This window comes from Neophocaena asiaeorientalis, unplaced genomic scaffold (genome assembly GCF_003031525.2).
Source record: "Neophocaena asiaeorientalis asiaeorientalis breed wild unplaced genomic scaffold, Neophocaena_asiaeorientalis_V1.1 scaffold293, whole genome shotgun sequence".
Lineage (NCBI taxonomy): Eukaryota > Metazoa > Chordata > Mammalia > Artiodactyla > Phocoenidae > Neophocaena > Neophocaena asiaeorientalis.
Genome location: NW_020173920.1, coordinates 1,454,955 through 1,482,412, shown reverse-complemented (window position 1 = coordinate 1,482,412; position 27,458 = coordinate 1,454,955). Strand labels below are relative to the sequence as shown.

Sequence of the window (27,458 nt, the reverse complement as noted above, 5' to 3'; positions counted from 1 at the left end):
TGGCACATGGTAATTGCTGCATAAATATAATAAGAATATTGGGTGGGACGATTTGTCATGGAGACGATTATGATAACAAACAAGTCAACGAATAGCTATGTGTGAAACCTAAATATCTCCCTTGTCTTCCTGTTTTTATGCTGCCAACAGGTTTTAAATCCATTTTACATATTTCAGCTCTTCAGTGTCTGTCTGTGGTTTAGCGAAGACTATAAAGAGTATGCTTTTGCTATCGTAATCATGTCAATCATTTCCATCGCTTTGACCGTATATGATCTCAGAGAGGTGAGTTTTTCCACCAATCGTATGGTCTGAGAAAGAAAGAGTTGAGACTTTGTTGAAATTTTGTTTGAAAAGCGTATAATTGGAAAATAGTCATTGCCCACTCCATAACAAATGAGACCACGTTTGTAAATATCTAGCACAATAGCTGATGCTCAACAAATTCTAGTTCTTTCCTTTCCTTCCCATCCCAATCCCTAACCTTTCAAGTTATTTTTTTCCCTCTCTTTAGCTTACTAAGGCTGATTATTGAGAAGAAAATGCAAATATTTATGAATTGTGAATAAGTGAAAAAATATGTGTAGAGACTACTGATGGGTCTTGAAGATGGTGGAAAAGGGGTGAAGGTGGAGGAGTCTTTAATATTTAATAAGGAGTGTTTAATATCTTTGTCCTTTGTGTTTGGTTGGTAATCATTTGTCAAAACCCCAGTCCAACTCTTGGCTTTCTTTATGCCTACACAAGGGGATCTAGGCACTGCCAGGAAAAAAATCATACGGTACACGTTGGTTGATTGTGCTATAAATCCATGAAGACTGACCTCATCTGCACAAGCTTTCTATATGTCTCCGGTCAATGTGCTCTCTCATTCTCTGGAATTAAGTTCTCAAACCAAATCTTCCTTCAAGTTTCTGAGATGCCTAATGCCCACATTCCACTTTTCCTCTAATTCAGCTGATAATCTATCTCATTGCTTTTTTTTTTTTCCCACAAAGATAGAAATCATAAGATAGGAATTTGCTCAGTTCCACACCCTCCTACTGCCAGATGACTTTTTTCTCTACCTCCCTCTTGACCTGATCTCTCATTACAGAGGAGGAGGTGCCCTCTGCTTGTGCTTTTGATAGCATCCTTTTCACCTTCTCAGCATGCTTATGGGGTCAGTGAATGACTCTTTTCCTCATTCCCTCTCCCTAAGAGCCTTCCCATCAGCATTTAAACATGCTCAAGCTTCTCCCAACTTAAAACCAAACCAAACCAAAACAAAACAGAAACAAATGAAAAAAATCCCTTCTTTTGACCATGCTTCAAACTTCAGCTACTATTCTACCTCTTTTCTCCCTTTGACGGCAGAACTTCTCAAGCTCATTATGCATCTCTCTTCATTTACTCATCTCCCTCTCATTTCTCATCTATATGGAGCTGGCTTCCTCTCTTATGACTCCATTCAAAGAGCTCTTGCTAAGGTCACCACTATAATCCTAAGGCTCATAGATAGTTGTTTTTTTTGTTTGTTTTTGCGGTACTTGGGCCTCTCACTGTTGTGGCCTCTCCCGTTGCGGAGCACAGGCTCTGGACGCGCAGGCTCAGCGGCCATGGCTCACGGGCCCAGGCGCTCCGCGGCATGTGGGATCCTCCCGGACCGGGGCATGAAACCGTGTCCCCTGCATCGGCAGGTGGACTCCTAACCACTGCGCCACCAGGGAAGCCCTCATAGATAGTTTTAAAATAAAAAAACAGTATTTTTTAAAACTAGCTAGTCTTTTTTCTTAATAGAAGGAGTAATATATGGACATAATAAAAAAAGTTCACAAGAACAAAATAGTGTAAATGAGTAGTAAATACTACTCCCACCTTAGTTCTTTCAGTGTCTGGGTCTTTTAAGAGGCATCCACTGGGACCAGATGTTCTATATACTTTTAGCACTGTTAAACACATATGCGTTTATTTGTTTTATACAAATGGAAGTATACTATTATATACACTGTTATGTACTTGCATTTTTCACCTAATGTATCTTAAATATCTTTCTGTATCTGCACAAATATATTTTCTCTAAATGTACCATGATTTTAAAACCAGTCTTATATTGATGGATATTTAGGCTGTTTCTAGTCTTTTGCTATTAAAACAATGCTGCATTGAGGATATTTGCATATATATCTTTTCATACATCCACATATATGTGTTTGCAAATATGTATAAATCACAAGTATATATAAGTTATACTACATGTAAATGTGTGTATAACATATCTGTATTGATAAAGAGATATAAATTTTCTATATTTGAAATTGCTTAATCATAAGCTAAATATATTTTTTTTACTAGACATTGTCAAATGCCTCTTAAACAAGTGATGCCAATATACACTTCTCCCAAGAGTACATGAGTGTTTATTTTCCTTATTTTTGCCAATATAAATGAAAACAGAATTTCATAACTATAATAGCATGTTTTCCATTGTGAGTTGAGCACTTGCTCGTGTTTTAAGCTATTTGTATTTCTTTTACTGTGACCCGTATTCATGTCCCTCATTCATTTTTATTGAGTGGTTGGTCTTTTGCTTGCTGTTTTCATGATTCCCCTCCCACAGTGTATACTTTCTTCCACAGCGTAGATTTCACTAAACCTCTCAGTTGCATTTGGCACTGTTAACTGCTCCCGAGCTTTCCCTTTGGCTTCAGTGACAACACACTCTCCACCTCTCTTAGCTGCTCTTCCATTCTCTTTTTATAGTTCATCCTCCTCTACCTGGCTTTTTAAAAAAAATGGGTGTCTCATATCAAAACAATATGAAAATGTTCACCACATAAAGGCTCCCTCTTCCTCCACCCCTCCACTTATGCAACCAGTTTTTAGTTTCTTGGGCATTCTTCCAAAAATGTTTTTGGAATATACATCTATTTTGTTTTCCTTTCTTATGTAAGAGGGAGCATAATTACACTATTTCCTACCTAGCTTTACTATTATTATTAATAATACTGTCTTGATGGTCTTTTCATGCGAGTACCTTGAGTCTTCATTATTCTTATACTGCATATACTAATGACTTCTAAAGGCATATGCTAATGACTTTCAAATTTATATATGTATTTTAAGTCCAAATATCTCTTTTGAGTTGAGACACATAGATTCAACAACCTATTTGATTCAGTGTGACTTCTTCAGGGAAGATTTCTATTGGTTCATTAGCTATATATGCTCCAAAAACACCTTATTGTTTTCATTTCATTGTTGATTGCAGTGATATATTTATGTGTGTGATTATTTGATTAAATGTATTTACCCAGTACATTGTAAATTCCTGATGCTAAGAATCATATCTGTTTTGTTGACCATTCCACCCCAACCTCTTAGCATAAAGGTTGTTCAATAAATATTGAGTGAATGTATGAATGAAGAAAAGAATAAGTTAATAGCAGAACACTCTTTCGCCTTATATGATTCTGTTAATCATTCTTAGGACATATTAATCAGATTTGTAAGTGATTTGAAGCTAGGAGATTAAGGGAGATCTTAAATGACAAAATCAGAATAAAAAAATGAAAACACTAAATGATTGGGAATTTGTAATCCCCAGGACCATGTAAAAGTTCTTTCACACAATAATTTCTTAATAAATGTGAAATCAAATATAATTGTATTATTATTTTTGTCTCCTCTTATTTATTCACTCTCAATGTCTCGTATATTTCACATATTAAAACAGCAAATAGTATGAGGGAATAACAGGAACAATCAAACTCCTTATGAAGTTAGATTAGGAACTCTGATATGGGATAACCCCAAACTGAAATAATGCTTGGTTCTTGAAACTATTTAGGTATAAACATAAATGTTGAATGATCAAAGTTCTTTTGAGTGGACAGAGCATCTGGGAACTTCCTTTCTATTAAACAACACGTACTTCTTATCACTGGCTGAAGAGCACCACAAGTTGGATGCTTTTTCAGTTGAGTAGAAGGCTACTCAGTCTTGTTTTTAAACAGTAATTCAGTTGGCTCCATCTTTAAAGAAGGCTAACACTTTACTGAATAATATCTGGGACCTATCCTCAAATAGAAAAGGCTTTTTAAAATTTTCTATTCTTCTTTTTCAGCAATCTGTAAAGCTCCACCATTTAGTTGAATCACATAATAGCATTACAGTCTCTGTATGTGAGAAAAAGGGTAAGTCACTTTATTTTAGATCTGTGTGTTGTCCATATGAAATGAGAAAAGGATTTAAATTTGTATTTCTGATTTTTCCTACTACTGTCATCTTCACATGTATCTTTTCCTGTGCATTTACTTAAAGGGGTGGGGAAGTGGAGACTTTTTTCACCTTTTAAAAAAACATTGACATACAATAAGCTGAATTCAAGTGTACTATTTGATAGGTTTTGACATGTGTACCTACTTATGAAACTATCACCACAATAAAGGTGACTGTCTATCCCCCCTAAAAGTTGCCTTGTGCCTGTTTGTAATCTTCCCTTTCAATTTCTCACAATTTCATCCCCATCCTCAGGCAACCACTTTGCATGTTTAGAATATTTTATAAATGGTATTGTATAGTATGCATTTTTTTGGTCTTTTATAGTATATTTTGGATTAATTTTTTGGGGATCGAAGTTCATAACAATTTTGAAGTTCATCCATTTTGTTAAGAACATCAATAGTTTATTTCTTTTTATTTCTGAGTGAATTCCATTGTCCAGATAGACCAGTTTGTTCATTCATTCATTTGTTGATGGAAATTTGGGTTATTTCCAGTTAGGGGCTATTACAAATAATGCCACTTGAACATTTGGGTTCAAGTCTTTCTACGGACATACACTTTCAGTTCTTATTTTCTAGGGAAAATACCTAACTGTGGAATGGCTGGATCATATGATAAGTAAATATTTAACTTTTAAAGAAACCACCAAACTGTTTTCCAAAGTGGTTGTGCTCTTTTACATTCCCACCAGCAGTGTGTAAGAGCTCCAGTTGCTCCATTCTTGCCACTGCTTGGTATGGTCAGTCTTTTTAATTTTAGCCATTTTAATAGCTGAGGGGTAGTATCTCATTGTTGTTTTAATTTGCATTTTCCTGATGACTAATGGCATTGAGCATCTTTTCAAGTGCTTCTTTGCTACTTGTATATCTTCTTTGGTGAGGTATCTGTTTAAATCTTTTCCATATTAGACTGTTTGCTTATTATTAAGTTTTGAGTGTTCTTTCTGCATTCTGGATACAAGTCCTTTTTCCAATATGATTTGCAAATATTTTATCCCAGTCTGTAACTTATCATGTCTTTTCATTCCCTTCATAGTGTCTTTAAAAGGGCTGGTGTTTTTACTTTTGTTAAAGTCCAGTTTATCAGTTTTTTCTTTTGTGGATCATGTTTTTTGTCATATCTAAGACATCTTTGCCTAATCCAAGGTCATCAAGATTTTCTACGTTGTCTTCTAGAGGTGTTATAGTTTTAAGTTTTACATTTTCCTCTCTGTTGTATTTTGAAGTTTTTTTTCTTTTTCTTTTTTTTTGGATTGAAGTTCAGTTTTTGTAAGCAGATATCCAAATGTCCCAATACCATATGTTGAAAAGACTGTCCTCTCTCCACTAAATTGTCTTTGCATCTTTGCCAAAAATTAGTTTCCTGTACATGGGTGGATCTATTTCTGGACTCCTTATCCTATTCATCCTATTCTACTGTTCTATTTGCCTGTCTTTATATCAATGCCACATAATGTGGCTTTATAATAAGTCTTGAACTAGAATAATGTTAGTCCTCCAGCTTTGTTCTCTTTCAGAATTATTTTAGCAATATTGGGCTCTTTGCATTTCCATATGACTTTTAGAATCAGCCTGTCAATTTCTACCAAAAGAACATGCTGAGATTTTGATTGGGATTGTGTTGAATCTATAGATCAATTTGTGGAAAACTGATATGTTAACAATTTTGGGTCTTGTGACCTGCAGACATGGTGTATCTGCATTTATTTGTCTTTGATTTCTCTCAGCAGTGTTTTGTAGTTTTCATTGTACAGTTTTTCACTCTTTCTCAGATTTATTTTTAAATATTTCATATTTTGATGCTATTTAAATGATATTTTAAATGTAAATGTCCCATTGTTCATTTGCTAGTAGTTCCCTCATATGCATGTGTTAATTACTAGTCTGCTGAATACTAAAAAGGGACCTCTGTGGGCCTTTTGGGGCTCTCCCTCTGGGCAATTACTTTCTCTCCAGTACTCTGTTCTGTGAACTCAAGATGCCTTAATCTCCATAGACTTTTATCTCTGTTCCAAACTAAGAGTCTTCTGGACTTTGTCTGGGTTCCGCCTCTTTCATAGTGGCCTGGAAACCCTCTACAGGCAGTAAGCTGCAGGGCATCTTCATTTGTTTCCCATTTCTTTTGTTGCTTATATTTAGTGTCTAAAACCATTGTTTCATATATTTTGTATGACTTTTGGTTGTTTCATGTGGGAAGATAAATTTGCTCCTTTTTGCTATATCTTTGCTAGAAGTGAATTTTTACCTTTTAAAAATGTCCTGAAATGTAAAGTTACATAAAAATGTAACTTTTTATGATGAAGCATTTTACATATGATAGTGGAGAGAAAACAATAATGAAACCCTATGTACCTATCACCCAGACTCAATTATTATCAAGTCACTGAATGTGTTTTCATCAGTTCTACTTCCTCCCTCACCCTGGATTATTTTTAAACTATTTCAGATATCATATAATTTCATTTGAAAACATTTCAGGATAGGTCTAAAATATAAAGACTCCTTTTTAATTCCTTTATCACAGCTTTAAAAAAAACATAAGAGTGAGGGCAGTGAAGCAGGAGGAACAAGAGAGATTTCTGAAATGGTGTTAAAAAAACCAAAAACATAATTTAAAAAATCATCAGTTCTACAGGCAGTATTCAAATTTCCACCAATTGAATCACAGTGTGTGTATATATACTTATGATATATATGATATACAATATATATTTATTATACATAATATATATTTTCAAATCAGGATCCAAATAAAGTCCATATACTGCAATTGGTTAAGTTTCAAGTTTATTTTAATTCACGCTTTCCCTCCTCCACATCCTATTTTTTTCCTTGAAAATGTTTTGTTGAAGAAAGTAAGTGGCTCATCCTGTGGTTTCCACGGTTTTGAGTGTATTGATTGCATACTCATGGAATAATTTAACATGATTTTCTACTCTTTGTACTTCCTATAAATTGGTGGTTAGATCTGAGGCTTGAGTTTTTGGCAAGAGTACTTCATAATTGGTATTGTGTATTTCTAATAGGAGGTACATAACATTTGTCTTTTTCTTGTGATATTAACAGACATAAATCTTCATGGCCCAGATTTATTATTTCATTGAGTTTAAAATATATTCCATCTTCATACATTAAGTGGAATATTTCCATAAAGAGAGACACGCTTCTTCAACCATTTCATTACCCTGAGATTCAGTTTGTTTCAGGATAAATATCTGACTATTTCTCCTTATTCACCAGCTTTCAAAATAATGGGTTGATCTTTTAGCATTTTCCAAAGGCTTTAAAAAAAATTTTAGTGTCATTATACATGTATAATTTTAACATGGTTGGGATATTTTCATCCGCTGCAGGTTTTATTCTTGTTGTTCAAGATGCCCATCTTTGGCCTTTCAGAACCTTTTCATGTTGACTCTTGAATTCATTTGACATGACCCCAGTAATCTTTGAAAATTGTATTGCTTTCTGGTATGATAAGCTATTCCAAGTTCATCTTGGACAATTCCTGCTCCAAACCTGGACACATCCAATTTTCCAAAGACCTCTTACATATGGTACTTAGAGACATCAGTCAGAGTGTTAGGAATGCTCATTTCTGTGGTGTTAGTCATTGTTCCCGGGCCTTTTCAGAAGACATACCTAGAAAATAATATTCTAAAGATAAATGTAAATTATGAGCTCATACTGACATTTCCAGATTAAGTTTAGAACTAAGGGTTTTTAACTTAACTTTGTTGATTGTCCTTCTAGTTCTCCTTTCTCCATACCCAAAGTCCTGATTCCCAATTACAGCAACAAATTACGCATTTGCTTTATCCCATTACACATAGTAATCTCAGAGTAACAAACCAGCACACCCAGCAACAATATGATTCCTAAAAACAATTTAAGAATTTTTTTAAAGTTCTTTTTTTCTCCTGTTTGTGATACACCATGAGGAAGGTACAAATTATACTTGAAAATATATGTTTTAAAGTCACTCAAAATAATTATTCTCTGTATGGTTATGCCAACAACAGTTATGTTCACAACTAGGTGAACAACAGGTTCACCTCATTTATTCTGTTTTAGCCTTTTAATGTTAGCTTTTCAAATTTATTTTTGTGTTAGTTTGTGTAGTTACTATATAAAATATCTATATGATTTGAAAGTTAAATCCATAAAACAAAAGACATTCAGGGGAGTCAATTTCCTAACCTTCCTTCTGTACCTGTGTAATCATACTCTCAATAGTAATCATTTAAAAAAATTTTTACATTCAAAAATACAAATTATAGATAATATTCATAGTGACATAGTATATATACAGAATAGGATATATACATATACTGCTGCTTTTTAGATTGCAGGGGTGTATCCTACACATTTAACTTATATTTCCTGGTGTGTATGCTACATACTTAATGATGTTTCCCAGGGACCCTCTCAGAGCAGTATATAGAGATATTCTTCATTCATATTTCAGCTGCGTAATACTCTCTTGTATGGAGGAACCATTGTTTATTCAGTAAGTTCTCTGTTGAAGGATTCTTTCCCAGCCTTTTACTATAACGAATAATGCTGTAATGAAAAGCCTTGTGCATTTATCTTTCCATATTTTTCCAGTCTATCTTTGACATAGATTTTGAGAAGTAAAATTGCTGAGTTAAATAATAAATGCATATGTATTTTTGATGGAGAGATATTGCCAAATTTCTTTCCATAGACGAGGTACCAGTTTTCATTCGTACCAGAAATGTGTGAAAGTACCTGTTTCCTCATAATCTTGCCAACAGAATATACTGACAAACTTTTAGATTTTTCTAATCAGATAGGTGAGCAATGCTATTTCATGTATGGTTCTCTCTGTCTTTTTCTTTCTTTCTTTTCTTTTTCCCTATGAAGTAATTTACAACATACAGAAAAGCCACAAGAGTAGATCAAATAACTTTTTTCTTGAACCATTTGAAAATAAGTGGCTCCATGACTCCCACATGCTTTAGTGTATATTTCTCAAAGATACGAGCATTCTTCTATGTAACAACAATTCAAACATTAATATCAGAAGGTTAATATTGATATTAGTACCAAAGAATGCTCAGTCCCATTCCAATTTTGTAATTGTCTTAATAATGTTCTTTATAAGAAAGGACGCAAGATCACCGAATACTGTTGTTTGCCATATCTCTTTAATCTTTCCTTGACTTTCACAACCTTGACTCTTCCCACTTTGGTTATTTTGTAGAATGTCCCTCAACATGGATTTGTCTGATATTCCCTTACAGTTAAATTCAGCTTACGCTATTTTGGCTGGAATATTACAAAAGTGATGCCATGTTCTCTTAGGTGGTACATAATTTAAACTTGTCCTATTACTGGTGATGTTAACTTGGACTACTTAATTAAATGGTGTCTGTCAGGTTTCTCTATTGTACAGTTACTTTTTTCTCTTTCTAATTAATAGTTATTTTGTTGACATATACTTTGAGACTTTATAAATAAACAACCCTCATCAAATTTTCACCCCCTAGTTTTAGTATCCATTGATGTTTCTTGGCTAGATTAATTATTGCTTTGATAATGGCCAAATGGTGATTTTCTTTCCTTCTATGATAATTAATTGTCAATTTACTGTAAGAGAAAGCTATCTTTTCTCCTCATTTATTCATTTACTTATGTCATTATGGACTAATGAACACCTGTTTTATTTGATGGGTTATTGTTCATTATTATTATTCATTACTTTGATGCTCAAATTATTACAGATTTAGGCAGCGAGAGCTCTGTAAGTTGGCTTTGATATCTTCTTGATCTGACCCCATTGCTCTCTGAGCAGTTCCCTACTTAGTGGCATAGCAGGACATTCTACCTTATATTATTTGTACTTTTCTTGGCCCAGCGTTGTAATCAGCCATTTCTTTAAAGAACCCTAGTTCTTTTTTGAAGGGAAATGAAATTTAGACACCAAAATTTGGGCACTAGGTGTGTACATCATTAGTGGGTTTTCACTGCTCTCAGCCCTCTCAGAGAACAGAATTAGAGCATGTACCTATAAAAAAAGACAAGCAAATACATATGCATGCATTCTTATATACATACACATTCACATCTATATTATTTCTCTATTGAAAACCATCAGTTTACACTCCTGTCTCCAATTCTAGTCCAATACCACAGAGTTCATTCTGATTTTATTTCTGTTTCTATTTGTAACTTCCTTTCTTCAGTGAGAAACCTGGCTCTCGTTAGCCTCATTATATCCAGTTATTGTATCAATCCTGCCTTTCTCACCCTGCTCGGACTCCAATATCTCACACCAGGCCACTGCCACCATGGGGGTCCTTGTCTCCCTCCTTGGGCTCTGACACTCTGCACCAGGCCATGTAAGCACCCATTCATCCATTTTAGGCTCCACCATGTGGTGGGTGCTGCCACCCCCATCCCCACTTCACCCAGCCGCCTGCATGGATGTCTGTCTTGCTTAACCCCCTATAGCTTTGGGCTTTGGGAATGAATAAGGAAGATAAGAAGTAAAGGAAGACTGGAAAGAAGGACAGAAGGCAGAAAGGAAGGACAGATTTTTCAATTTTCTTATTATGAGTAAGAATGAATATCTTTTCAAATGTTTAACACCTGTCACTTGTAGTGTGTATGTGTGTGTGTGTGTGAACTCTATGTTAACAACTCCAGCAATTTTGCTATACAGTCATTTGCTATAGTCTCTTTTTTTCTCAAACTCTTTGTTTATTAGGAATATTAATCTTTTGTCTGTAATGTAAGTTTCAAACATGTTCTCTGAATTTGTCGTTAGTTTTTTCTCTGCCTATTTATTTTTCTTTGCCACACAGAGGTTTTTATTTTATGTAATATAATGTATTACCCTTTTTTCTTATAGTTTGCAGATTTCAAATCAATGTTGAGGAATGGCTTCCTTTTTATATATGCCCTGCTTGCTTTTTCATTGATTTCCAATTTAGGTAGATGTTGGACTGTGTTTTTGTGGGAAAAAACCTGACTCAACTCTGTCTACTCATACTTTCAGCTGGAGTCCAGGAGCTGGAATCACGCTTCCTGGTACCTGGAGATCTATTAATTTTGAGGGGGAACAAAGTGCAAATGCCGTGTGATGCCATTCTCATAGATGGAAGCTGTGTGGTAGATGAAGGCATGCTGACAGGTATGGTTCTACCTCCTAGCTTACAGCCTCTGCTGGTTCTCCCAGGTTTTTCCTGAATGATAATGGCAAAGCATGGGGTTGCTATGGGACCTTCCTATCCCCACAAATCTTATTAACAGTCCTGCACTGGATGGATCTGAGAGTTCAAATTAAAGCTGCTTTCTAGTACTAGGTTAGATATTACAACCCTGTCATTTTACCTTTAAAGATTTTAGAGGTCATTAGATGTTTCAGAATCATCTGTGACTTTTATGTTTAGTATTTTTCTATAAAATACATCTTCAGAAAAACACGGAGGGTTTGAAAACCATTAATGAAATCCTGAAACACCTCCCCCACAACCCTGCCCCACCCTGGTCAAGGCCAGGCTCTTCCTAGCTTGGTTTGAAAATGTTGATAAGTGGTTGAGGCAGGATTTGCCAAATCTGCTAACTTCAGAATACACACTGGATATTTTGGACTAACTGTGTTTCATTTTTAAATCGCATGCTGGAGCTGGGAGGGACGTCATATCATGGATATGGAAGCTGAGGTTCAGAGAGAAGTGACTTCTCAAGGTCACGGTGCTTTGAGTTCTTACTCACATATGCACTTATGAGAAGATGCTGTGCCTACCTTTCTGTAAGCTAAAGAATCATAAAGCCTTTTTCAGAGATGGAATTGGAGGCTATAAATACGGATTGATGTACAGTACTGTGGCTCCCATTAAAGTACAAATCGAGTCTATTTCTCCTGGCAGACCAGGAAGGCATTAAATGCAGACAAGAGCACACAGCTCCCTCCTATGTGAACTTACAAAACAAAGCGAAACAAAACAGGTGTGACAGGTCAGGTTCCTTTCTCTAGGGAATCCATAGACTGATAAAAATCCTTCCGTGCTGGGACTTTCACAAAGCCAAGTGCAATTTTCCTAATGAAAGTGGCCCTAGTATACTGGAACATATCCCAGATCTTATACTGTCCTTTCTACAAATGGAGGTGGAGGGCTTCAATAAGCTTTATTCTCTAAGCTTTATTCTTTATTTGGTTACTTTCACAACCCATTCACCACCTTGTATTGCCACTTAACCCCCTGAAATCTGCCCCCCCAGTGTGCTGGCAAGGGTCACAAATGTCCCAATTGGCAAATCCAATGGATTCTTTAAATTTCACATCTTATTGGCCTATCTGCTGCATTTAACCATTCTGACCATCTCTTCCTTCTGAAAACACTCTTCTAACTTTCCAAGTCAGTGCTGACTCTCCAAGTTCTTCTACCACTGACAATACCATTCAGCTTCCTGCACTTCTCCTCTTCCTCCACCTCCTTGATTTTTGATGTTGTTCAGGGGTCCTGGACCTTTCCTTTTCTCACCTTTCACTCGAACCCTAAGTAATCTTGTCTTTTCCTGTGGCTTTAATTATTGTTTATAAGGTGATGACCTGTGACTAAATATCTCTGGTCAAGGCCTCTCCCCTGAGCTCCAGACCCAAATAAATATCTAACTGCCTACAAAGCATCTCGACATGGTCATTCCATAAGGCATCTCCAAATCAGGGACCGAAAGGCAATTCCTTCCTCCTTCCTCCTATAATCCCTGTGTTGCTGATTAATGCTACCCTCTGCTCTTTCTTCCGAGTCAGAAACCAGGAAGCCATTTAGAATTCCTCTGTCCCTATGATCTGCCAATATAAAAATCTCCCCAAGTTTTGTAGCTGCTCAATTTCTTATTTCTCAAAACCAGTGCCTCTTTTCTACTCCTACTGCCAGTTGCCATAGTTCAGACCTTGTCCTCTTTAAGCAGGACTCTTGTGATTTTTTTTCTCAACTGGATATCCAGCCTCCAACCTCATCAGACTTCAATTCATTCCCTGTACTGCAGACAGAGTACACTCTCTTTGTACGTAAATGTCATAGTACTCTCCTGAATCAAACAGCTGAATATCTCCCTATTCCCCTCCTGCCCCCAATGCCTATAGAAAACCATTTAAACACTTAAGTATGTGCATGCAGGGCCTTCCACGCTTTGGCTCCTACATAGCTCTCACGGCCTCTCATTTCCCAGACCCCACAACTTGCTATTCCCTAAATCTTTATTTCCAGTCTATTTCAGCATCTCTGTTTCATTTTACAATGCTCATAGTATTTATAATATGACATTATACTTATTTGTTTCCATGGCTGTTTCCCCCTCTGGACTACAAACCTCTTAACAAGAACTATGTTTCTCCTTGTATCCCCTATACCAAGGGTTGTTCCTACCACATGGCAGCCTCCAAAAATGCCTGCTGTGTGATGAGTTAGCATTTGCATGTTTAAGTGAGTGAAGGCCTCCCACCTCACAAAATGAGATGCTTGTTTTCTGTAGGAGAAAGTATTCCGGTCACTAAAACTCCATTACCTAAGATGGATAGCTCTGTGCCCTGGAAAACACAGAGTGAAGCGGATTACAAACGGCATGTCCTCTTCTGTGGAACAGAGGTTATCCAGGCCAGGGGGGCTTGCTCTGGCACCGTGAAAGCAGTAGTACTGCAGACAGGTTAGTTAGCATCTCCTTCATTTTATTATTTTGATGAAATATTTTCGCTCAATATGTCTAGTGCCTTAAATGAATTAGGTAAGGAGCAGTCTTTAGATGACAGACCCCATATATGTAAATATAGATATTTAAAATGTGAATTGAGCTATGGCCTATACCTTTCAGTAAAAATAATAACATTGATGACAACAATTATTATTCATATGCTTTGTAATTTATAAACTATTTCCACATATCAAATTATCAGAACAAAGATGCCTGTCCTCATTTTGTACATGAATAGGCTGGGGCCTGCACAATTCAAGTGAAGTTTAAAAAGAATCACACAGCCACTCACTGACAGAGCTGGACCTAGAACTTAGGTATTCTAACCCAAAGAACTAATCTCAACTTCTTTCCAGGCAGGACTAGAAACTGAAAACTTGATGATGAAAAGTATTAGAAATTGAATCCATCTGCGTTTACTGGGCCATTTAATTTAAACTCGGGTGTTCTGTGCATGTGTGTGTGTGTGTGTGTGTGTGTGTGTGTGTGTGTGCGTGTCCATGCACACTTACAAATCCTTTCCTTAAAATGAAGCTGTATTTGGAAAAGCTGTGCTCTGCCCCCATACGGTGCTTTCCTATCTCTGGGATGCATTGAAATTAAAAGTATAAGGAAGGAAAGCCAGAGAGGAATAGTCTCTGAAAGAGCTAAGGTATATCCATTCTAGCACTTAGGTATTTGGCCAATTATCCTTTAATTGCATTTGGGCTTAAGCACTGTTTAAGTATCTCTAGAGAAAACGAAGGCTGTGTTGAGGATTAGAAGAGCACTAACAGTAGTATATGTCATCCTGAGAGTATGAGGTGTGTGTTTGCTGCTTCAGGATTCAACACTGCAAAGGGGGACCTCGTGAGATCTATTCTGTACCCGAAGCCGATGAATTTTAAGCTCTACAGGGATGCCATCAGGTTCCTCCTGTGCCTCGTAGGGACAGCCACCATCGGGATGATCTATACTTTGTGCGTCTATGTGCTCAGTGGGGTAAACAGCTTTTGTTCTTCTACTACATGCACACGTACACTCATCTATAATTTATGCTCTCCATGTTGACCTTAATACAAGTCGCAGTTTTCAAACCTGGGAAAGCAAAGCCAAACACTGAAACCTGCTTATATACTCCCAGATGCCCAATATAAGCAATTGATCACCAATGCAGCAGATAGGCCAATAAGATGTGAAATTTAAAGAATCCATTGGATTTGCCAATTTGCCAATTGATCCGTAATAGCCATCAGATCTAGTGGGATAAAACAGTTTGTTTATTGAGATATCAACATGCCTCTACTCTTGGACTTTTCCTTACACTATTTTTTCATCTTCAATCTGAGGATGTTTATTCCAATAGTGTAGTATTTTATAGCTGTTAAACGAGGAATTTAAAATAAAACCCAGTGTTGGTGAGATCATGGCAAACTGGTACACTGTTCTCCGCTGGTAGCAGTATGAACTGTTACAAGCTTTTTCATTACACTTTGGCAAAATCTATTGAGAGCCCTAAACATGTTCATACCCTTTAAACCACGTTTGGCCCACTCACATCATTTCTAGGAATTTGACCTAAAGAAGTAAACAAAAAGGAAGAAAAAAGTCATATGCATAAAAGTGTTCACGGTTGATTTATCTGTAATAGCTAAAGAGGGACTTTATCTTCCCAGGAACCTCCGGAGGAGGTGGTGAAGAAAGCCCTTGATGTCATCACAATTGCGGTTCCTCCCGCTCTACCTGCTGCCCTGACCACAGGCATTATCTATGCCCAGCGGAGGCTGAAGAAGAGAGGCATCTTTTGTATTAGCCCCCAGAGGATTAATGTATGTGGACAGTTAAACCTTGTCTGCTTTGACAAGGTATGTGTGTTTCATTCTTATCCTCAGTGACATTTTTATTATCATTGTCATCATGCACAGGTACTTTACACTCTTGTGAGGCAGGAAACATTAGATGTGGGTACTGGGTACCTGACTTCATTTTGTCTCTGGTTGGATGTGTGATCTAGGACAGATACATCTCTTGAGCTCTCAGATTCTAGGGTTTAGAGAAGGAAGAGTAGAGACGGAATAGGTGAATATTTTAGGATTCTTCCACCTCTAATATTCTATGAAACACAATGAATTAAAATAGCATTCTGTCCCTCTGTAGTCAGTACCCTCATGCAAAGAACAAAATTTAAGACTTTTATTACGGTTACTACTGTATCCCTAATGCTAGGACCGTTACCTGGCACACAGTCAGTGTTCAGTAAATATTCATTGAATTAATGAATGAATAAAAAAGGAAGAGTTTATTCAGCTGTGTCTTACTATGAGACTTGGTTAAAATAAATCCCCAGTCAATCCCTTACTGTATTTTCCCATCAGCAGTGTATTGCTTAAAATAACCCTTGATCCCATGCCAGTTACTCCCAATCAGCTTCTTATTCTGCCTTCTCCCGAATATATTCCTTTTGTCTATATACACGTGTGCTGGCATGAAGGTGAGAGCTGTAAGAGGGTAAGATGGAAATGAAGGGCTGTTTTGTCCCTGGGTCTTAATTTATAAAGGTGACTAAGTGACCACAGGCAGAGGTCGATGCCATTGAAAGAAAAGTTTAATGTTACTCACAGTTCCCCTAGACAGAAGAGCCGTGTCTCACCAGGCAAGGCCCCAGGAGGAATGCCAGATTTTGATCAGGAAGCAAAGCAGGAGTGAGGGGAGTGCTTGGGTTATGGCCTTTATAGGAGTTTCTGCAGGAAGGGCAAGACAGAGCAGGGTACACAGCTGACAATTGGCTAGTGTGAATGATTTTGGTGGGCTTTGGGCTATAGGAATGGTCTTTAGTTGTCTTGTAGCTGGCGCTGGGTTGATTAATTCAGAGAGACTGTTTCCTGGGGAATCTGGTCAGATAGAGAAGGTATGACTCCTTACTGGTTAGTTTGCATATCAAAGACATGCTGTTGGCTGGTTATCTCTAAGAATTGGCTAGCCCCAAGGAGGCAGTCTGTCCGTCAGAAAGGTTTCTTAAGTTAAACTTTTGGTGGTGGGCACACTGTATGGTGTACAGAAGTAGAACTATGATGCCGTGCACACAAAACTTATATAATTTTATTTATAACATATAATGTAAACCACCGTTTTCACAATTAAAAATAGATTTAAAAGAGAGAGAGATTTTGTAACATGTCAAATATCATAATATACAGAAAATTCGAAAAGATATAAAACCCGAGGACATTGTAGGCAGGCGAATGTGGGCAAGGAGTCAGGAGAGCAATAGAGTGTGATTTTGATCAGAGCAGAACATTAGTAACAGGAGAGGGTGTTGTAGACTTCAAATGTATGGCTAAGAAATTTTTACATACTCTTTAGGCAGTGGGGAGCCATTGAAGGTGTTTTCTCTTCTTTTTTTATTGTTGCCTTCCATTTTCTTAATTTATTTTTTATTGTGGCAAAAGATGCATAACATAAAATTTACCGTCTTAACCATTTTTATGTGGCTTTAAGTGTATTCACATTTCTGTGCAACCATCACCACTATCCATCTCCAGAGCTTCTTCCCTCTTCCCAAACGGAAACTCGGTACCCATTAAACTGTATAGTGAAGGTTTTTGAGAGCAGAGAATTAATGGGATCAGAGCTGTATTTTATAATTACTTGAATATCAGAGAGATCTACCAAGAACAGAAGGTTAATATGGCTCTTGCCACCATCTCAATGTTATTTCGTGATCAAACTAGCATCATAAGAAAAGATGTTCTGGTTCTAGGATCATGTTATCCTTGGACTTGGAAAACGAAACAGGGGGTGGGAAAGATAATTGTGATATGAATTTGAATAAAAAATTAAGTAATAATTATGAGCAATTATCATTATTCTCAGCTCTTACTCTATGCCAGACATTAAGTTAAGCACTTTGTAGTGTCTCATTTAATTTTTAAAACAACCCTATATGATTATGACCATGTTACTGATAAGGGCTCTGATGTTTAGGGGGATTAAATAATTGGCCCAGGTCACACAGCTGGTGTTTTGGCCCAGTCCAAGCTCTTCATCACTATACCGCACTGAGAAAAATACCAACAAACCCCTTTTTACCAAATAGATGTCAAATAGCAAACTATAATATTTCTTTAGAACAGTGAAAAATTCTACTTCCATTACTTGTTTCTGATGACATACTTTTAACTTTTGCTATAAGTGCTGGGACTCACCCATTTTAAAAAAATTGTACTGAAGTATAGTTGATTTACAATGTTGTGTTTAGTTTCTGCTGTACAGCAAAGTGACTCAGCTATACATATATATATTCTTTTTCGTATTCTTTTCCATTACGGTTTATCACAGGATACTGAATATATTTCCCTGTGCTGTACAGTAAGACCCTGTTTTTTATCCATCCTGTATATAATAGTTTGCATCAGTTAATCCCAAACTCCCAATCCATCCCTCCGTCACCGCCCCCCTCCTTGGCAACCACGAGGCTGTTCTCTTTATCTGTGGAGACTCACCCATTTTATAGCTCTTAAAAGCAGGCTTACCAAGGACTGTCCCATCCATTCAGTCTTCTGTTAAATTCTCGAAACAAGCCTCTGAAATATGTAAGGCAGGTACCGTTTTCTTCCCTTTATTGCTGAGAACACTAAAGTTCAAAGAGATTAAGTGCCAGCTTGTCACACAACTGCTGTGAGTTCATCAAATCTTCCACCCAGGACTCCAGATACCCACCTTATTGTGTCCTTCCTTCAAGAGCTGATCTTGATCATGTGTTGTGACATATATTTTCCTGTTAAAACATAGCTTATCAGTGTCACTGTGGGGCTGCTGCATCTTCAGAGTCAACCGAGCTCTTGTTTCTGTTTAGACAGGTACCTTAACAAGGGACGGCTTGGATCTCTGGGGAGTCGTGCCCTGTGATAGGAGTGGGTGAGTACTTGGGACCAAATGCGTTGTCATTTCTCTTTTCCCAGAACTCTTTGTTTTTCTTCCTGAATACTAATAATGGAAAGATTTTGGCACTGGCTTTGGTGAGCAGTAGTTGCCAGAGTATCTTCATTTAATTTCTCTTCTTGACTACTTCCAAAGCTCACTAAAACGTGCATATTTCCCGCACCCCAGTCCCAGCCCTGGGACACTCCCAGAACCCAGGAGATGAAGGGCAAGTTTTGACACTGCATTTAAATCTTTGCTAAAATGTGATTTGCTGTCAGCATATTAGTTCGGGGCCAGTGTGTGTCATTTGGACAGTACCAAGACACTGTCCTTCAAGGAGGTAACATTCCTTGTACAAACTGAAGCCTTTCCATGTGCTAGGAGGAACACTGCCCTGACTTGTAGACACTGAATTTCAGGACGAGGAACATCTGTGGAACCACAGCTAGTGTACTTCATTTTCCTTGGTATTCTAGTTCTGGCAACACTACTTTCTGGCTGCCAGAAACTCCTCTTTTCTGACCAGAATGGACTCCGTTTTGGCAGTTTACAACTTAACGTGGTAAAGATTTCCATGTCCCTCTGCTGGGGCTCTCTTGTTTGAGTTTGCTTCTCTGCCTGCTTTTTCTCCCCACTGCAACTTCCAGCCTGATCAGAACACGAACATATGACAAATTCAGGTTTTGAGGGTTTTTTTTTTTTAACTGAGGTATAGGTGATTTCAGGGTTTTTTAAATTAATTTTTTTTGTGTTTTTTGCTTTTGAATTTCATTTTATTTATTTTTTTATACAGCAGGTCCTTATTAGTCATCCATTTTATACACATCAGTATATGCATGTCAATCCCAATCGCCCAATTCATCACACCACCACCCCACCCCCTGCCACTTTCCCCCCTTGGTGTCCATACGTTTGTTTTCTGCATCTGTGTCTCAATTTCTGCCCTGCAAACCAGTTCATCTGTACCATTTTTCTAGGTACCACATATATGCGTTAACATACAATATTTGTTTTTTTCTTTCTGACTTACTTCACTCTGTATGACAGTCTCTAGATCCATCTACATCCCTACAAATGACCCCATTTCTATCCTTTTTATGGCTGAATAATATTCCATCGGATATATGTACCACATCTTCTTTTTCCATTCAACTGTCGATGGGCATTTAGGTTGCTTCCATGACCTGGCTTTTGAAAAAAATGCTGCAATGAACTTTGGGGTGCATGTGTCTTTTTGAATTATGGTTTTCTCCAGATATATGCCCAGGAATGGGATTGCTGGATTATATGGTAGCTCTATTTTTAGTTTTTTAAGGAATCTCCGTACTGTTCTCCATAGTGGCTGTATCAATTTACATCCCCAGCAACAGGGTAGGAGGGTTCCATTTTCTCCACACCTTCTCCAGCATTTATTGTTTGTAGATTTTTTGGTGATGGCCATTCTAACCGGTGTGAGGTGATACCTCATTGTAGCTTTGATTTGCATTTCTCTAATAATTAGTGATGTTGAGCGTCTTTTCATGTGCCACTTAGCCATCTGTATGTCTTTTTTGGAGAAATGTCTGCTTAGATCTTCCTCCCATTTTTTGGTGGGGTTGTTTGTTTTTTAGATATTGAGCTACATGAGCTCAGGTTTTGTTTTTTAATGAAAATAGTTCCCTCTCATACTTGCAACCTAAATCACAAAGCATCTTATACATAAAAGGTACATCATGATTCTTCTGCATTATGCAAATGACATACGATTTATCTATAAAATGTTTTAATTATATATGTTTAACACATTTTCATATTAATGTATTATTTATAAACAAGCCCATTTCTGGAGTTGAAAAATTAATCCTGGTGCTTCTAACCATTTTAGTCTATAGAAGGAGGCTGTTACAAGTGGTAACTTTCTAAAGTTCTTTTCATTTTCTCTTGAAGATAGATTTGGATATATGCCTGGTCTTCTTGTTTTTAGTATTTTCCTGTTTCAGTGTCTATAAAAAATGTATGCATTTATTCACATATGTGAGCATTCAGAGAGCAGTCTTTTTCTTATTTATATTTGTGTCCCTAATGCCATATAGCACTATAGCAGGCACACATAGTAGATGCACAAGAAATGATTGTTTATTTAAAGTGAACTTAATAAGTTCCATCTTTTGAATGCTCTTCTCCTTATTCAATTGACATCATCTTATTCACAAAACTTTTAAAACTTTCTGTTTCTAAAAGTGACTTGTCAAATTTAAATAAAAATAATTGATACACTATTTAGATTATTGATAGATTAATCCAACCTGTCACTCTCCTTCCCCCTCCCTCCTTTCCCTCCTTCAAAAAGGTCAAAGTTGGCTCTAAATGACTAAAAGAGCAATTAAAAGTTTTTTAAAAATTTTTTAAAGTATTTATTTATTTATTTGGCTGCATCAGGTCTTAGTCACGGCACACGGGCTGTTCGTTGTGGTGTGCAGGCTTCTCTCTAGCTGTGGTGCGCAGGCTCAGTAGTTCCAGCATGTGGGCTCTCTAGTTGTGGCACATGGGCTCTAGAGCTCACCGGCTCAGTAGTTGCGGCACTCAGTCTTAGCTGCCCCACGGCATGTGGGATCTTAGTTCCCTGACCAGGGATTGGACCCATGTCCCTTGCATTGGAAGGTGGATTTTTAACCACTGGACCACCAGGGAATTCCCCCAAAGTTTTTTTAATTGACAAATTTAACTGATAGAATAAGAGAAAACAGATTAAATTCTAAGCAAGAAGTCAGCACCTGACTTAGTCGCTGTTAGATATCTTATTGTAAACGGTAAGCTCATTTCTAATAATTCTTATCTTTTCCAAAGAGGGCCTGCCTAATGTGCCAGGTACTTTAAAGTCATTGGAAGTCTACCTGAGCTACCTGGTCCTGATAAGTCATAAACATTCAAATAATAGTTCAAGGTCAGGGATGACAGAGGGTTCTATTTATTTTTGTGCAAACCAGGTCTGGCCCAATCCTCCGAAACTCAGAACTGTGTATTCAGAATTACATACGGAAGACAGTTTGTGTGCCATCTTAAAGATAAGATTCTTTTTTTCCTGATCTGTGTTTGCTTTACAGCGTGAGCTTGAGAATCTGTGTTAATCATTGATGGTGACTGCTTCCTTTTAGATGTTTACTAAAATACCAGAGACATATTGTAACCACTGAGATAACTTGATCTTTCAATATATAATGATATGATCAACAGGCTCAGTCGAGAGGTTTTTGAGCTCTTAAAGAAGCTTGAATGAGGAAACCAGGAAGAAATATGGCTGAATTACGAGTTAACATTCTGATGTATATGCTTTCAGGAACAAAACGCTAGAGCAACCGAAGGAAATGCAGGGTCCATATCATGAGAGATAATAGTCTGATCCTGGAGACCATGTTTTAAGACAAACTATGGTAAATAGTAAAAAAATACAAATTTTCCAAGAAACAATAACTAGGAAGGTCAGAGGTCTGGAAACTACACATTGGAAGCACAGCTAGATGATCCTGTGTAATCCCAGAGGAAGGGAGTATTAAAGGGGGTACAGCCAAGCTGGCCACAGATCTGAAGGAAGTTGACGTGTGGAGGAGGAGGAACAAGTAGATTCTGACTGGCTCCAAGAGTCAGATTTGGCCTTAATCCAGGAAGCACCTTCAGCCGCTCAGGGTCCACCAAATAGTATGGCCTGCCTTGTGAACCAGTGTGCTAAACATGTAAGGAGGGACTGACCAATAAGGTCCAGAGGACATCCTTTTGTAGGCCCAATGCCAAACTTGATGACTTCAACTCTGAGTTAGTAAAAGAGCCCTGCATATGATGTTTGAGTTGTATCTCGGTAGATTTTAGATGAGGGCACTTTCTACAGAAAGCAATGGTAATGATGGCTGCAATACAGATCCTAGATGCCAGGGTGGAAGAGAATGCCGTGTCCTTTTCAAAATGTCTTTAAAAAATTTCATTTCTTGGGGCTTCCCTGGTCCCAAAAAAAAAAAAAAAAAAAAAAAAAAATTTCATTTCTTTACCATTATGGTCTTTCAGATTTCCAGTAACCAACTCATTCATTTATTTGCTGTTAAATTTGTTGACTGTCTACTGTGGACCAAAAATCAGATATGTTGGAGAGAGAGATATGGAAGAGACAGCCCTGCCCTGAAGCATAGATTGAAGGAGATACACAGATATACACAAGTCGCTATAGTATGAGCTAGCCTGTTCTGTCTCACAGCATAAGAGATAAAGTGGTCTGGAAGCTCAGGTGGGAGTGGACGCACTTAGAACTAAGGGTGATACTTCTAGCTCTTTCTATACCTCTGGATTTAAATCAGTGCCAGAGAGAGGTTAAGGAAAAGAGGGAAGAAAGAGCTTGAGAGAACCTCAGGATTTTTTCTCATGCTCATCGAACTTATGTAAGGACGATGGATGAATGAAGCACTATTCATTTGGGGAGGTTAGAGTGTAGATATGTAATGTAACAAAGTATATCAACTTATTTTTTAAAAGGATGGTCACCTCTAGAAGCTCCATTCTGGCCTGCAGGAATAGACTAAAGCCCTTTCCCTTTTCTCCTTTAGCTTCCAGGAAGTCCACAGCTTTGCCTCAGGCGAGGCTTTGCCATGGGGCCCACTGTCTGCAGCCATGGCCAGCTGCCATTCTCTGATCCTCCTGGATGGGACCATCCATGGAGACCCACTGGACCTCAAAATGTTTGAAGCTACTACCTGGGTAAGCTTCTGTTCTGCAAAGATTCTAAGAAGCTTCTTCAATGCCAGACCAAGCCAGGTGTTATTATAGCTATTCAATACTCATAAAAATGTGAGGTCTCCAATATGGAGTACATATGGCAGTGAGGGGCAAACTCATCCGAGCTCCAGTTTTCTCCTCTGTTCAGTATATTTCCATATTAGGGTTATTGTGAGGATTAAGTGGAAGGACGCATTAAAAAAAATCCCTGGTGCTGTGCCTGGAATATATTACCAGCTCAATAGTATTAGTATAATTATTATATAATTATTTTCTAACCCTTTCCAGCTGTAGTATGAGCCATGTCTGGTTTCAGAGTTATCTAGAACATGGGGATTAGGAAACATCACTGTCCCCAGTGCTTAGGATAGTTCGTTGTTACCAGGAGTTTTATGCCTACTACTTTAGTATTAATTTTGTCTCTAAGACTAGACAATGAAAAGGAAAACCATGAGGGATTTTGTTGAGACTCTGAAGTAGATTTCAGATCAAATGGCCTTGTTCAGGAGGAGGAATCCGGCTCTCCCGGTTCTAGTCTTGGCTCTGTTCTGATTGACTCCTTCACCTCGTGAGGTCATCTCTCCTGTTGGGGTTTTCCATAACTTTAAAATGAGGGGATTGAATTAGACCAGCAGGGTTCACCTAAAAGAAAACAAAAAAGCTGGAATCTTTTCTTAAAAGGAAATTTTATTCAAAAGCATCCTACACAAACCAAATCGTTGGAGTTACTCTGGTTGAGATAGCAAAATGGGGAGTAAAAGCACAGCTTAGGGAACACACATCCCCACCTACTTAGCTACAAGCCCGCCTCCACCCCGTATAGCCTGGTTCAGCTCCAGGCCCCTGTGATACATGTGTGAGCCCCACTGAAGGAGACAATCTTTAGGGTCCCTTCCATCGCTAATAGGGCATTGTTCTGCAGCAGTCTGATGTAACTTTCTCCATCCTTCTTGGGTTACTGTTCCTGTACCTTTAAGTAGGGATTATAATTTCTTCTCTGAGATTTTTTTCTACCACTCAATGAGATGATTATAAAGCATTTTGGCATCTTTGAGTAAAAGGTTCCTCTGACTATAATTTAGGGTCTTTATTATAGCAATTCCCGAATGTTTACTGAACATTAACCACATACATCACAATCCCGGCCCTGCTGTACTCTGGGGACCATCAATCCAAATTAGACAGAGAGCGAAGAGCAGGAGAGTGAACCAGGAGAAAAAGGTGCGGGCTATTCACGCTCAGTGTTTTCAAGTTAAGTCCTTCAGAAATGGAGAATGAGCCTTTATGCAGCACCTTCCAGCAGAGAAAGCAGGAGAAATTACATGAATAATTCAGAAGCGTCTGCCCTTCAAGTTTCTAGCATTTCCGATGCATTATTTTTGTGTGTGGCGAATTAAGTCTGGTTCACCTCCGTGTAGCTGAGGGAGGAGAATATATTGAGACGGCTTGAGATTTTCTCAAGGGAAGGGTTTGAGCACAGTATTCATGGATGAACAAGAAAGAAATCTCTACAATGAAACATCCTGTTTGAAATAGGAAATGGTGGTTTCCGGGCATGATTTCCACATCAAGGGCGCACCGGCATGTACCATGGTTGTTAAGCCCTGCAAAACAGCCAGCCAGGTAAGCCTTGCCTGCTCTCCACCCCACAAAACCCAACTCAGAAGGAAAGTCCTGGCAGGCCCACAATTTTGAAAGCTCAGAGATGTGTCTTCTTTGAACTCCACATGTGAAAATTGGTGAGACCTTGTTTCCCTTATTTGCTAAGCTAAGGATTGGAAAAGGAGTAATTAATTTCCAATAGGTAGAAGCTATGTGGTGTGTCCCTCTCCATTCCCCATCCCTCACCCAGGTCCCAGTGGAAGGAATTGCAATCCTGCATCAGTTCCCATTCTCATCAGCACTGCAGAGGATGACAGTCATCGTCCAAGAGATGGGGGGTGACTGGCTGGCGTTCATGAAAGGTGCACCAGAGAGGGTGGCCAGCTTTTGCCAACCTGAGACAGGTAAGTGGACAGACTTATATTACAGTGGGCAAATCTGTATTTCCAACCCACATATGTCCCCATAGCATTTGATCGATGAATCCAGTTGCCTACTGGCCATCACCAGTTGGATGACTCACTGGCATCTCAGACTCGGTACCAGAACCAAGCTTATCTTTCTCACTCTCTCTATTTCCCATCTTAGTGAATGAAAGTACTACTCCCCCATCCCAGTTTAGGATTCTTCCTGGATTCCTCTCTCTCCCTCAGTGCCTCTGTCTTGTCAATTGCTAATCCATGGCCCTGTCACTCCATCACCTCAGGCCCTCATCATCCCTCCACTGGATCACTTCATAGTTGGTGAATTTGTTCTCTGCCTCCCAGTGTCCCCTACTCTAATTCACCCTTCACACTGTGACCAGATTGGTTTTTCTGTCACACAGTATAATTATGTTAGCACATTCCTGCTTTCATTCTTTGATTGCTTCTCATAGGCTCCAGGATAATCTCCTTTAGGACCATATCTAAGGCCTTCATGATCTGACTCCTATCAAACTTCCCAGAGTTTCCTTACCACTCCTATCTTCACATCCTGTGCTCCCCCTGAGATGAACTTTCAAGGTTTGCTGTCTTAGGGCCCTGTGTCTGAGCACGTGGTGCTCCCTCAGCCAAAATGCCCTTTCCCTTCTCCATCTAATCACATCCTCCCTGTCTGATAGATGCACCAAGTGTTTCCACAGTGTGCTGTAACTGCCTGGATCATAGCAAGGATCTCATTCGATTGTACTGTTAGTGTACGGGCTGTTACCCTACTAGACAAAGATCCTCAGAGTGGCAATTGCAGTGCAATCTCTGCATAGCTAATTCCTGACCCATAGTAGGCTCAATAAATATTTGATGGTTAAACTGGAGAAAAAAAGAATCATACACTTTTCCCATTCTTCTTCTTCTTTTTGTTTTTTGAATGCTTCCTTTTCATTTCTGCTTCACTGGATCCCAAGAGGTCGATCGTGACAATGTAGTAATATTTAACATTCCCACTGACTTGTTTGTGTACATTTTTAGAGGTGTGTTTTCTTGGGCAAGAGTTGGATCTCTTTGTAAAGAATTCCTTTCCCAGTTCTAGCTGAGTTCATATTGCATACTAATCTTGTGTTATTTTCTGAACAGTACCAACTAGTTTTGTGAGTGAACTTCAGATTTACACGACACAGGGCTTCCGGGTCATAGGACTGGCCTACAAAAAGCTGGAAATGGACCATCATACCACTGCCTTGATGAGGTAAATGGGGTGGGGGGAATTTTGATAAAGCAGAATGGTTTCGTGGGAAGACGCACCAGACTGGGCAGTGGACCCAGCAACACAGCTTACTGAATCTGTGTGCATGAAATGCCTTTGAACTTAGTAAATGGGGATATAGTCATCCCTGCTCTGCCTAAATCACAAAGCTGATGTGAACACTGGGAGAACTGATGAGAAAAAGCTGTATAAATTGTAAAGTATGATGTGATTGTACAGCTTTGTGAAGACAGATACACGAATACAACCCATGTTTCAGAGGGTTTGAAATTGTGGTCATGCCCCCATTTTGAACCAAATATAAATTTGGTTTTAAATTATTTTTGGTAATTAATTAGCTATTTTGGGATTTTATTATTTTTTATTTTATTTTTTTAGCATCTTTATTGGGGTATAATTGCTTTACAATGGTGTGTTAGTTTCTGCTTTATAACAAAGTGAATCAGTTATACATATACATACGTTCCCATATCTCTTCCCTCTTGCATCTCCCTCCCTCCCACCCTCCCCATCCCACCCCTCCAGGTGGTCACAAAAGACCGAGCTGAT

General features: G+C 38.2%; 1 protein-coding gene across 1 annotated transcript in view; it reads left to right on the top strand.

Annotated features, from left to right (window-relative positions):
- The first annotated feature begins 225 nt into the window (after positions 1–225).
- Positions 226–27,458, top strand: part of ATP13A4 (ATPase 13A4) — a 60,703-nt gene continuing 33,470 nt past the window's right edge. Inside the window, exons 1-11 of the mRNA XM_024752117.1 lie at positions 226–285; positions 4,106–4,175; positions 11,287–11,421; positions 13,770–13,940; positions 14,809–14,966; positions 15,641–15,829; positions 18,820–18,881; positions 23,456–23,606; positions 25,161–25,247; positions 25,477–25,630; positions 26,780–26,891. Of these exons, the coding sequence (XP_024607885.1) occupies positions 241–285; positions 4,106–4,175; positions 11,287–11,421; positions 13,770–13,940; positions 14,809–14,966; positions 15,641–15,829; positions 18,820–18,881; positions 23,456–23,606; positions 25,161–25,247; positions 25,477–25,630; positions 26,780–26,891 (1,334 nt within the window). The 5' untranslated portion in view covers positions 226–240. The remainder of the gene's footprint in view (positions 286–4,105; positions 4,176–11,286; positions 11,422–13,769; positions 13,941–14,808; positions 14,967–15,640; positions 15,830–18,819; positions 18,882–23,455; positions 23,607–25,160; positions 25,248–25,476; positions 25,631–26,779; positions 26,892–27,458) is intronic.